The 11826-nt window shown below is 66.3% G+C and overlaps 1 protein-coding gene across 5 annotated transcripts; it reads left to right on the top strand.

Moving 5' to 3' along the window:
* The first annotated feature begins 48 nt into the window (after positions 1-48).
* On the top strand, positions 49-11788 carry DVL1 (dishevelled segment polarity protein 1). Of its 5 annotated transcripts, XM_036999695.2 has the most exons (16): positions 134-414; positions 5580-5649; positions 5821-5942; positions 6161-6261; positions 6500-6638; positions 6967-7060; positions 7141-7210; positions 7283-7422; positions 7490-7566; positions 7636-7703; positions 7852-8004; positions 8643-8774; positions 8845-9012; positions 9085-9291; positions 9952-9988; positions 10461-10600. In XM_036999695.2, the coding sequence occupies exons 1-15, from the start codon at positions 245-247 to the stop codon at positions 9960-9962; spliced, it is 1722 nt and encodes a 573-aa protein (XP_036855590.1). In that variant the 5' UTR covers positions 134-244; the 3' UTR covers positions 9963-9988; positions 10461-10600. The 5 variants fall into 5 exon arrangements, with proteins under 5 accessions (XP_036855589.2, XP_036855586.2, XP_036855590.1 ...); XM_036999694.2 differs by lacking the exon at positions 9952-9988 and adding an exon at positions 1523-1617 and having other exon boundaries at positions 49-414; positions 8845-9291; positions 10461-11788; XM_036999692.2 differs by lacking the exon at positions 9952-9988 and having other exon boundaries at positions 136-414; positions 10461-11788.
* The last annotated feature ends 38 nt before the right edge of the window (positions 11789-11826 follow it).

The raw sequence follows: 11826 nt of genomic DNA, 5'->3' as shown, positions 1-11826 counted from the left end.
GTGCGGGCGGGGCTCGGAAGCGGAGGCCTCGCGCGCTCCCTGCCTGCGCCCCCGCCGGGGCGGATGGGCGGCCGCGGGCCGCGGGGCAGCAACCAGGGAGCGAGGGGGGCCAGGGCGGGCGGGGCCGGAGCGGCCGGGCGGGCGCCGGGGGCCTGGTCGCGACCGGGCCGGGAGCGGCGGGCGGGGTGCAGGCCGGCGGCGGGGAGGCGCCCGAGTCCGAGCCCCGGGCCAGGCCGGGCGCGCCATGGCGGAGACCAAGATCATCTATCACATGGACGAGGAGGAGACGCCGTACCTGGTCAAGCTGCCCGTGGCGCCCGAGCGCGTCACGCTGGCCGACTTCAAGAACGTGCTCAGCAACCGGCCCGTGCACGCCTACAAATTCTTCTTCAAGTCCATGGACCAGGACTTCGGGTCAGTGGGCCGTGGGCCTGCTTGCGGGCGCCGTGTGGGCACCTCTGCGCCTGCGTCCTGGGGTATGACCGGGGCTGCCCCTCCGCACCCGGTGTGGCGTGTCCCACCTGTCTGTCCGGCGCTTTGGACGTGAGCGGCCCTGACTGCTTGCCCAGGAGCCTCAGAACTCTGGACGGTGGGCAGGCGAGAGTGCTAGCTCTCCTCCCATCTTGGTCCGGGTCCTGTGTACCTGAGTGCTGAGTGCGTGTGATCTGCGGTTAAGGTCCACGGCCCCAGGGACTCGGAGGTCTCACCTTGGCACCTGTTAGACTCAGGGTCCCACTAACCCCCTTGGATGGCAGGTGCCTAGGCCTGGCCTGTAGGGCTGTGATTCATGGGGCCTAGGGTCAGAGGAGTGTTGCTGGGGAAGGGATGGGTGGGGTCAGAGGCCCAGTCACTCACGGTGTCCCCTAGTTAGCATGAGGGGAAATGATCTGGGACAGGGGCATAGATCTGTCTGCTGAGGTCTGCAAACATCTCCAGAGGTTCAGGACAGCCTCCCCCAAGCCCCCTTCTCCAGGATCCTGACAATGAGGCAGAGGTCAGGGTCACTGGGGGCTGTGGGACTTCCCTCCACCCATCCCTGCCCTGGGGTTGTTGGCCTCTGCCCCTGCTGAGCCACACAACACTTGGGTTCCTGGGAGTAGCCTTGGCCCTATCTGGGGACTTGGGGCAGCCTCTGGGTCAGTGTCCTCGAGTCAGGCTTTTGTGGCTCTCTGGCAGAGGTGACTTCCCCCTTTCATTGGGCTGGGCCTCAGGACAGTTGAGGAGGAGGCTGGCCGGCCACTTGAGGCCTGACCCAGCAGAGCCACGGTAACCTAAGTCCCTGGCTCAGCAGTCCTGGGAGGGTACCCAGAGGCCTCCTGAGCCAAGCAGGTGTGCCTGGCCGCCCTCAGACAGAGCATGTCCTTGTGTGTGTTTGTGACATTGAGGCCATTTCCTGGAATTTGTGATTTGCAAGGGCTCTGGATGGCCCCAGGTCAGGCCAGGCTGGGGCCACTCTGTGTGCCTTTTATGGGGTCCTGGGGGATGTTTGGCTAACTCACCTCTCTCGGGCCCCCACCTCCAGGGAGTGCCAGAGGGGAGAGTGTGTCCTTGGCAGCCGTGGAGGGCTGGATGCCCCTGGCCCTGCCTGGCCAGTCTTCCTGCGCCCGGCTCTGCAAGGTGGGGCATTGTTTTAGGGAGTCTGGTCCAGGTCATCTTCCTGCCCTCACTGGGCAGTCTCACAGCCTTTACTCCTCTGGGTCTGGGCTGCTTGGGCCCAGAGCATTGGGTGTGTGAAATGGTGCTTTTGTTTTTAGCTTAGTTAATTACTTTAACGAAAATTACCAGTCACACACGATCTCTGTCACAAAGTCAAGCCAGCAGGGAGTGTGGTGAGGCGTGTGCCCAGCCTCTTGTGCTCTGGGAGTGTCCTGAGGGGTTTTCCCCCGGCTCCTTTGTCTGACAGTCACTGTGGGTCACCCACAAGCTGCAGACACCTCCTGGCTGCAGCCCTATGTGCACTCCCAGCAGAGGCCAGGCCTGCTGGGGAATTTGTAGGACCAGTGGGTGTCCTGGCTCAGGAGGTAGGTGGGCAGGCAAATCTGGGTCTTGAAGCAGGAGTAGTTCTTCAGATTGTCTGGGCAGGCCTGGGAATGGCTGGGATGTGGGGCCGGTGCAGAGGTCAAGGCCCAGCAGGAAAGGAGGATGGATCAGGGTGAAGCTGGCAGGTGCAGGAGGCAGACAGCACAGGGGGGCTCACCTTATTTCTTCCTAGGGCCTCTGACCCGTGACCTGGTATCCTCAGATCTGGCAGAGGACCCCCATCAGCTGCCTCCTTTCTCCCTTCCCCTGAGACCTCCCTGCAGAGCTCCAAGCTCTATTTATTCTATATAATAATTTATTCATTGGAATACATTCTCTGAGAGGGGCTCATCAGTCACTCACTTCAGTATGGGTGGGAGCTGGAGGCTACCCATTGGATGTAGGTGGGAGTTGCTGGGAGGGTGAGGCCTGGCTGGGCTGGGATAGCAGTCCCCCCATGAGTTTGGAGACTGAGGGGCACCCTGGTGAGCCTGGACACCCTGCCCCAAACCCCCATCCCACTGAGAGGTGGGTCCTGAGTTCCCCAAGCCACAGCCAGCCATCTAAGAAGAGAAGGGGGGGTCTGAGGTATGGCAGTGGCTATGGCTACATACTCTGGACAGGGCTGAGTGGGCATTGTGCCCACCTCCCACTTGTCCCATGCAGGTCATAGCTGTTCCGACCCAACAAAGCTCGGGAGGGTCTCGGGGCCCACAGTGGGTTGGCCCAAAGGGGCCTCACTGGTTCTGGCAAGTGGCGTTACAGGGGAGGGGAACAGGCCCGGCTGTTGGTCTGTGAGGCAGAGGGTACTCGGTTCACAGTCCCCGCCTTGATGCCAGGCCTGGCTGGACTTGGTGCTTGGCGCCTGTGTCTGGCCGTGGCTCTGGCCCCTCCCCCATCTCTGGGGCCGCCTTCCTGTGGGCCCTGGGCTGTGCATCTGGGGCTGGGGGCAGATGGCCTGGGTGAGTGCCCACTCTGCCCTCTGCAGCTGGGGTCTGTACCCCTGGTGGTGTTGGGATGGTCCAGGTAGGGCCCTCCTGGAGCCTGTAGCAGGGTGAGGACTGGGGCTTCCTTGCCCTGGAGCCTGCAGAGCTGAGCCTGGGGCTTTGGGGTCAGGAGGCTGTGAAGGGGCAGGGGACACTCAGTGGGAGCTGGGGACCCCTGATCGGCTGTGTGTGTGCGCGTATGCGTGCAGGGGCTCCATGACAGCCCTTCTCCTGTCCTGCCAGCTTGCTCTGCCAACTTCCTGCCCTGAGGTGGGAGGCTGGCTGGGGGACCCTGTGCCTCTGGGAACGCAGGCGGGATGGCCCCGCTGGGAGGGGCTGGCTTGCTCCAAGCTGTGGCCCCAGGCCCCCCGAGCGCTGTGCTGGGTTCCACAGCCCAGCTCTGAGCAGATGCCTGGCGAGGGCGAGTCTGCGGGGGCGGTGGGCAGCAGGCGGGGCTGGGAGGCCACAAGTTAGTTTGAGGTTAACCAGGATCTTGCCAGGAGTTCTGAGGTTGGGGGCACAGTGCCAGTGGGGGTGCCCCTGGGTGGCTGCCCTCGAGGGTTGGTGCAGACTGATCCGAGGTCTGTGCTCCCATCAGTGGGACCAGCCCAGGAGGGAGCCCCAGATTTTTCGGGGGCATTATCCCTGTGCTCAGCTGAGGCCTCCCCTGACCTCAACATTGTCCCTCCCAGGAGACTGTGCTGGTCAACGGCGGGCCCTCTGTCCCAGGGGCTCTGGCACCTGCCCCACCCTCCTGTCCTGGTCTAGCTGGCTGGGGCCTTTGCCCCAACCCCAGACAGAAGTTAGGGGGCTCCACTGGGCAGGTTGGAGGGTTTGTCCTCAGGCTGGGGCATCCATGTAGGGGTAGGGGGCACAGAGGGCTCAGGCAGCCCCGCTACCCTCAGGGGAAGGGTCGTCTCAAGGCCCCGGCCAGGGGGCAGTGGGGGCTCCAGGGCTCCCTTCCTGGAGTGTCCATCTCTGGGGGAGCTAGACAGGCACTGTGTGTGGGAGCTGGGGTGCTCCTCTGCCTCCCTGGGAGTGAGTCAGAAGGGAGTGTCAGAGCAGGCCTCCAGCGGGGCCACCTGGGCTCTGAGGCGGAACCTGGGGTCTCTTGCTGCAGACCGTGCTCTCGGCCCCCTGGGCCTCAGGAGGGCTCACTGCAGCCCATCGGTCAACTGCAGCTGGTGTCCCCAGACCACCCCAGGTCTTCCTGTGGTGACAGCCTCTTCCGTGGCCTCCTCAGCCAAGTCCTGGGCTGGGTCATGGCCTGGCTTCCCCTGGAAGCTCAGCTCTGCAGGGCTGAGGTGCATGTGTGGGGGCAGTGGACATAGGGTCTGCACCTTGATGGGGACAGCGGGTCCTGGAAATGACCCTTACTGTCCACTGGGATGTCTGCCACATCCATGTGTGTGTGGTGGCCCGGGGAGGTATCTGGGGGGGCTACCACAGGACCCCACTGGGGTGCCCCCTCTCTCCCAGGCTGGTCCTGTCTCCTGTATCCACTCTGCCCCAACTTCTGGGGCCCTCTTGGTGGGTGGGGTGGACCCAGGCCTTGCTCCCCAGGTGGGTGTGTGGGGTGCCAGCTCTGCATGGACTTCCTGCCGCCTGCTGCTTCTCAGGATTAGCTGAGTCCAGGCATCTGGGCCCACGGGCCACAGGACTGCTCTCCAGGCTCCTGTTTTTCCACTGGGCCCAGTTCTGGGCGTGGAAATCCCGCTGTGCTGGGCAGGGCTGGGCTGCAGGGAGGCGGGGCGTTGGGGGTGGCTCCCTGAGCGTCAAGGAGGCCGCAGCGTGGGTGTGCCTGGGCCAAAGCGGCTGCTGCCCTGCCCCACAGCCCTCCCCGCCACCCTGTGAGCTGCGCTGACTGCGGCTCTCCTCACCCGTGAACCTGATGCCTGCATCCCCCCACCTGTTTCCATCCCCGAGGGTCACTGTCATCCTTCCCAGTTAGCATTGCCCCAGCCCTCTGCTGCTGCCTGGGTGCCATCCCAGCCCTGAAACCCTCCTGACTGTGAGCAGCAGCAAGACAGGCGGGGTGGTCGCGAAGCAGTGTGGCCATGGGGCTGGCCACCCTCCAGGGTGGCTTCTCCATGGGCCCAGGTGGCCCTGTGCCCGGCCAACCTTCAGGGTCCAGTTGGCTGGTGCAGTGAGGGGGGCCTGGTTGTCTCCCTGACTGGGCTGGTGGACCAGGAAGGTAGTGATCTGCGTAGGGGTCTGGTGCCGTGCCATGTCCACCTGCCCGTGTCTGTGGGGCATGGCTGTGCCCACCTCTGCTGAGGCCTTCCATGACAGGCCTTGTCCTGGGCCGGGGCGAGGGTGCATGCAGGGACGAAGCTCACCACAGCCCCACCCTCGCGGGTCCCCACTCCGTGGGTCACAGAGCAAGGCCCCCTTGGATCTGGGCCCTGGGAGGGCTCTGTGGGAGGAGAACGTGCTGAGCAGGAGCATCCTCACAGGCTGACATCTGGCCACGTGGCTGGACGGACGTACCTTGGACAAGGGTGGGGTTCTTACCTCTAGGCTACTGGTGGGAGTAGGTCCCCACATGGGAGTCTTACAGCTGCACCCCTGCAGGGTGGTGAAGGAGGAGATCTCTGATGACAATGCCAAGCTGCCCTGCTTCAATGGCCGTGTGGTGTCCTGGGTGAGTCCCCAGGTCTCCATGGGGCGCTGGCAGAGGGCACCTGTCTTGGGTAGGGGAGCCCCAGAGCTTCAGGGGTGGGGCTGGGCTTGGGTGAGCCTGGTGTGGGGGTGGGTGGGCGAAGGCTGGTCACCTGTGCCCAAGGGGGAGCTCTGAGCTTGGCGTCCTTTGCAGCTGGTCCTGGCTGAGGGCACTCACTCGGATGCCGGGTCTCAGGGCACGGACAGTCATACAGACCTGCCCCCACCTCTTGAGCGGACAGGTGGCATCGGGGACTCCCGACCCCCCTCCTTCCAGTAAGGACTCTGGGTGGTGGTCTTGAGGGGCCTGCTGCCTGCCAGGCCTGTTGGGGGAGGGGCAGCAGAGCAGGGACACACGGTGGGTAGGCACTGGTCAGCAGCGAGGCCCAAACTGGACAGGTAGGTGGGCCCGGGCGTCAGGTCCCACCGGTGAGGGGAGGGGAATTGCTGAGAGTGCCTGGCCCGCCCCAGCCCACTTCCTCTTGTCACTCCAGCCCCAATGTGGCCGGCAGCCATGACGGGATGGACGAGACCGGCACAGAGTCCGTGGTCAGCCACCGGCGGGAGCGAGCCCGACGTCGGAACCGTGAGGAGGGTACAAGGCTGCACCCCAGACCTCCCTGGGCTCTCTGTGGTGCACCCCAAGCCCCTGATGGCCCCCAGTTACTCCTAGCAGCCAGATGGGGCCCCCAGGAAGAGGTGCTAGGCCCAGCTGCCCAAGACCCCAGTGACCCCTCAGCAACCCCGGTGTCACCCTTCTGGCTCCTGGGTCAGCAAGTGCGTGAGGCCACACAGGGGACCCACAGCCAGCCCCCACTCTGCTTTCCCCACAGCTGCCCGGACCAATGGGCACTCGAGGGGGGACCGGCGGCGGGAGCTGGGGCTGCCCCCAGACAGTGCGTCCACCATGCTGAGCAGTGAGCTGGAGTCCAGCAGCTTCATCGACTCAGAAGAGGACGACAACACCAGCCGGTGTGTGGGCATGTGTGGGCCCTGTGTGCACGGGCAGATGCGCGTTGCTCTGCGTATGCGTCGGGCACAGACGCACCTGGGTGGGTGGGTGAGGCCCTGTGCTCTTTGCACACATGAGCGTGTACGGGCATCCGGGCCGATTCGCTCCGTGTTTGTCGGCACCGCCTGAGGGCAGTCCACGCCCGTCTGGCGTGTGCACGTGTGGGGATCTGACTGACCAGGGCGCCGAGGCCTCCGAGCGCGCCCCGCCCCGGCCTGGTCCGCGTGAAGGGGGGTGCGCCCCGCCCTCCGGGCCCCGCAGCGCGCGGCCTGACCCCCGCCCCCGCAGGCTGAGCAGCTCCACGGAGCGGAGCACCTCGTCGCGGCTCCTCCGGAAGCACAAGCGCCGGCGGAGGAAGCAGCGCGCGCGACCGGCGGAGCGCGTAGGTGGTGCGGCGCGCCGGGCGGGGTCTGCCCTTGGCCCGGGGCCCCGCCCGCGCCCCTCACCCGCGGTCCCCCGCAGGCCTCCTCCTTCAGCAGCATCACGGACTCGACCATGTCCTTGAACATCATCACCGTCACGCTCAACATGGGTGAGGCCCCCGTGGGGTCCCCGGGGCCGGGCGGGGCCCTCGGGGGCGCCCGCTCACCCCCCGCCCCCGCAGAGAGGCACCACTTCCTGGGCATCAGCATCGTGGGCCAGAGCAACGACCGCGGCGACGGCGGCATCTACATCGGCTCCATCATGAAGGGCGGGGCGGTGGCCGCCGACGGCCGCATCGAGCCGGGGGACATGCTGCTGCAGGTGCGGCCGGGGGCTGGCGGGCCTGCGGCCGGGGGCCCCGCGCCCCGCTCAGCGCCTCTCCCCCCAGGTGAACGAGGTCAACTTCGAGAACATGAGCAACGACGACGCCGTGCGGGCGCTGCGGGAGATCGTGGCCCGGACGGGGTGAGGCCCGGGGCCCGCGGGGGGCGGCCGGGTGGGGCCGCGGCCTGTGTGACCAGCCCCGCCCTGCAGGCCCGTCAGCCTCACGGTGGCCAAGTGCTGGGACCCGACCCCCCGGAGCTACTTCACCGTCCCGAGGGGTGAGTGGCCCTGCAGGACTGTGGGGGGCGGTGGGGGCCCCCGCGCAGCCTGAAGGGCCTTTCTCCTCCGCCCTGCGCCACACCCTCTCCCACCGTCCGTCCACCCGTCTGCCCATCACCTGTCTGTCGCCACGCGGCCGCCGCCCAGCTGACCCGGTTCGGCCCATCGACCCCGCCACCTGGCTGTCCCACACGGTGGCGCTGACCGGAGCCCCGCCGCGCCCCGGGACGAGCCCCTGCTCCAGCGCCGTCACACGCACCAGCTCCTCCTCCCTGACCAGCTCTGTGCCTGGCGCTCCGCGTAAGTGGCAGGGGACCGAGGCGCCGGGCGAGGGGACAACAGGCAGTCGCACCCAGGGCCGCCCCGGCCTACAGCGTCTGCTGCCACCAGGGCCCGTGTGGATGCACACGGTGCCGCCACGTGCACGCCTGACTCACACCGACACACGTGTGCCCTCGTGCACACTCTTCCCGCTTGCTGTGTTGTGGGATGAGATGCCCAGAGGGGCCGGGTCAGCGCTTGGGTCCCTGCCCAGGGGTCTGCTGGTGTGGGGTGGGGAGGGACAGTTGAGCTAGTGCTCCCACCCTGCCTTCCTGCAGCTAACACGGACCCACTGCGCTGAGCTGGCAGGGCGGGCTGGGGGCTAGGCCTTATCCTCCACCCATGGGGAGTCTGCAGGGTGAGGTGGCCTCACCCTGGCTTGGGCAAGGATCCTGATCCAGGGCCTGCAGGCCCGCTGTCCCTCACCCGCTGCCCACCCTATGGCCCTTCCTATGGCAGGGGTGGGCCCTATGGCCTTGGCCTTGTGTCCTGGGCTCCCCAGTGGCAGACAATGCCTGGGGCCCTGCCGAGCAGGAGCAGCAGCGTGGCCTGGGTTCATCCCGAGCCCTCCCCTGCTGGCCAGCCGCTGGGGGCTGAGGAGGGGCCGTGCCTTGCAGAGCCGGTGGAGGCTCCGCTGTCAGTGAAGAGCGACATGGGTGCTGTCGTGCGCGTCATGCAGCTGCCGGACTCGGGCTTGGAGATCCGAGACCGCATGTGGCTCAAGATCACCATTGCCAACGCTGTCATTGGTAGGTGGTCCCTGGGGCTGCTGGGGGTCAGGGCGCCCTGGCTCCGGGCCTGACGCGTGGCATGGGCCAGGGGCAGACGTGGTGGACTGGCTGTACGCGCACGTGGAGGGCTTCAAGGAGCGGCGGGAGGCCCGCAAGTACGCCGGTGGCATGCTGAAGCGCGGCTTCCTGCGGCACACGGTGAACAAGATCACCTTCTCTGAGCAGTGCTACTACGTCTTCGGGGACCTGAGCAGCAGTGAGTGGGGCTGTGGGGCTGGGGTCCCCAGAGGGCCACCCGCCCCGCCTCACCTACCTGTCCTCCCCCCAGATCTCGCAGCCCTGAACCTCAACAGCGGCTCCAGTGGGACCTCGGATCAGGACACACTGGCCCCGCTGCCGCACCTGGCTGCCCCCTGGACCCTGGGTCAGGGCTACTCGTACCAGTACCCGGGGCCCCCGCCCTGCTTCCCGCCTGCCTACCAGGACCCCAGCTTCAGCTATGGCAGTGGCAGTGCTGGCAGCCAGCAGAGTGAAGGTGAGAGCTCCCAGGGCGCCCCACCTGCTCTGGCCCTGCCTGGCTTCGCCCCGCGTGCCGCCCCCTGCCCTGTACGTGCTCTCCTGCTCTCTGCTCAGGCCCTGGGTGGGCACCTTCTGGAAGGGGTGAGTTGTTGAGGGAGATGGGAAGAAGGGACCCCCGGGCTTTGCTGGTTGTGTTGTGTGGGGCTGGTGTTCCAAGCATGGCAGATGCAAGAGGCCTGGGAGTGGTGTGGGGATGAGGGCGTGGGGGTGTGGTGGCCCAGGGGTGGAGAGACAGAGGGGTGCCGGGACCCCGTGGAGGACAGACACCTCTCTGCAGGCACCTGCAGCTCCACAGGGAGCCAGAGGCGGATGGTTCCAGACAACTGTGGTCACACACTGTGGGGAGGGGGCGTCCTCGAGGATCAGTGGCCTGTGGCTGAGGGGGGCCAGTGAGGCCAGCGGGTGTGTGCCCACAGGGTCTGAGGAGAAGCCAGGCAGTCAGCCCAGCGGACCCAGGAAGGGATGGGAGAGGAGGGTGGATCGGAGGGCAGCAGTGCCCCAGGGGAAGCTGGATGGGCACCTGTGGACCCTGGACAGGCCCAGAGGGTGGTGGGCACGGTACGTGGGCTGTGCCTGGTGTGTAACTCATGCTATCCCTTGCTTTGTGCTGAGCAAGCCTTAGACTGAAGGACTAGCGGTGGACCCTCGGGCCGGTAAGCCAGGGTCCTGTCCCGCGTCCCTCCTGACACGCCCCCAGCCAGCAGCTCCCTCAGGCGCCCCCTCTTCCTGGGACCCCAGGAGGGGACCGAGCGGAGTAGCTGGCCAGGGCCCCGGGTCAGATGGAAGGCAGGTGGGGAAGCCTGGGATGGCCGATGGGAGTGCCAGGCCTCAGTTTTCAGCTGTAAGACCAGGCTCTCAGTTCAGGCAGTGGGTGAGGTGTGGGGGCACCGAGATGACCCCGGAGCGTCCCTACCTGCCTGCTACCCTTCTACGTGCTGCAGTTGCTCGTGCTTCTCCGAGTGGGGCCAGCCCAGGCCTTCTCTCTGCATGGCTGTCCCCTCCCACCCTGCCCTACTCGGGACCACCAGGCTCTGCCCCCGGTTGCCCTCGCAGCGGCCGGCTGTCTTGGAAGTAGTGAGGCCTGACACTGACCATCCCATCCCTCTCATCCGTTCTCGACCACAGGAAGCAAAAGCAGTGGGTCCACCCGGAGCACAGGCGGGAGCAGCCGGCGGGCCCTAGGCCTCGAGAAGGAGCGCCGGGCGGCCGGAGCCGGGGGCAGTGGCAGCGAATCAGACCACACAGCCCCGAGTGGGGCGGGTGGCAGCAGCTGGTGGGAGCGTCCAGCTAGCCAGCTCAGTCGGGGTGGCAGCCCACGCAGCCAGGCCTCAGCCGCTGCCCCGGGGCTCCCCCCACTGCACCCCATGACGAAGGCGTACTCGGTGGGGGGGGGGCCGCCTGGGGGGCCGCCCGTCCGGGAGCTGGCCGCTGTCCCCCCGGAGCTGACAGGCAGCCGCCAGTCCTTCCAGAAGGCCATGGGGAATCCCTGTGAGTTCTTCGTCGACATCATGTGACCCAGGACAGAGAGTGCCGTTGGCTCGGCCTGCCATGGGCTTCTGTGGTCCCTCAGGAGGGTGCTGCACCTGGGGCTTATGTGGGCAGACCTGAGAGGCCACTGGCCTGGGTCAGGCACTCCTGTGCTTCCACACGCGGTGGGCTGTGCCGTGGGGTCCAGGCCCATCGTAGGGTTCCCCGGGTCTAGGGCAGTGGGAGTGGGCTGAGGCAGCAGGTGTCCTCCCAGCCAAAGCAGCGTGTGTCCGTCAGACAGCAACGGGGGCCTCACTCGTCAACGGTGCTCAGGCAGGCCTGCCCTGTACCCCTTGGGGTGGGCCTCAGGGATCCCCCCACCTGCGCACAAGGCTGAGCGTGGGGCCCAACACTTAGATGACAAGTGGGCCCTGGGCCTGGGCGCCCCTCCTTGTCTGGTTCACAGGCCTCACCCATGTTGCCCAGGCTGAGGCACTCTCTTGGGGGTGGAATCAGCACCCGCAGGCCCTTCTGTGGCTGCCCTGGGTAAGGATCTAATTTATTTATTTATTGCCTGGCCTGTGTGCTCTGAGGGAGGTGGTGGCCAAGTCAGCCCCGTTAACAGGCTAGAGCAGAGTTGTTTTTATGCCCACTCCCATTGCTGGGTGTCAGTCAGTGCTGGGCACAGGTTGTGTCTGGGTGTGTGGGAGGGTCAGTGTGGGGGAGGTGGGAGAGGGGGAGTGTGACCCTGAGGGCAAGGGGCACAGACGCACACTGCCACAGGGGCCGGGTCCAGGGGAGTAGGGGTGGCCCGCCTGGGGGCCCACCCTCCCCTGCTGTCCACCCACGCACGCCACTTCCCTGGCATCTCTGGCCTGCACATGTCTGAGCTGTAGATACCAAGTCGAGAGTCCGTTCCGGATAGTTAATAGAGCTGCTTCTGTGTAAATGCTATTTTAAACACTAAAGCATTTAATTTTATGGGACTGACGTGTGGCCTGTGTCCCTTTGCTCCCGCTGGGCT

Source organism: Manis javanica, chromosome 4 (genome assembly GCF_040802235.1).
Source record: "Manis javanica isolate MJ-LG chromosome 4, MJ_LKY, whole genome shotgun sequence".
Lineage (NCBI taxonomy): Eukaryota > Metazoa > Chordata > Mammalia > Pholidota > Manidae > Manis > Manis javanica.
The sequence above is the reverse complement of the archived record's forward strand: the minus strand, read 5'-3'. Positions and strand labels throughout refer to the sequence as shown.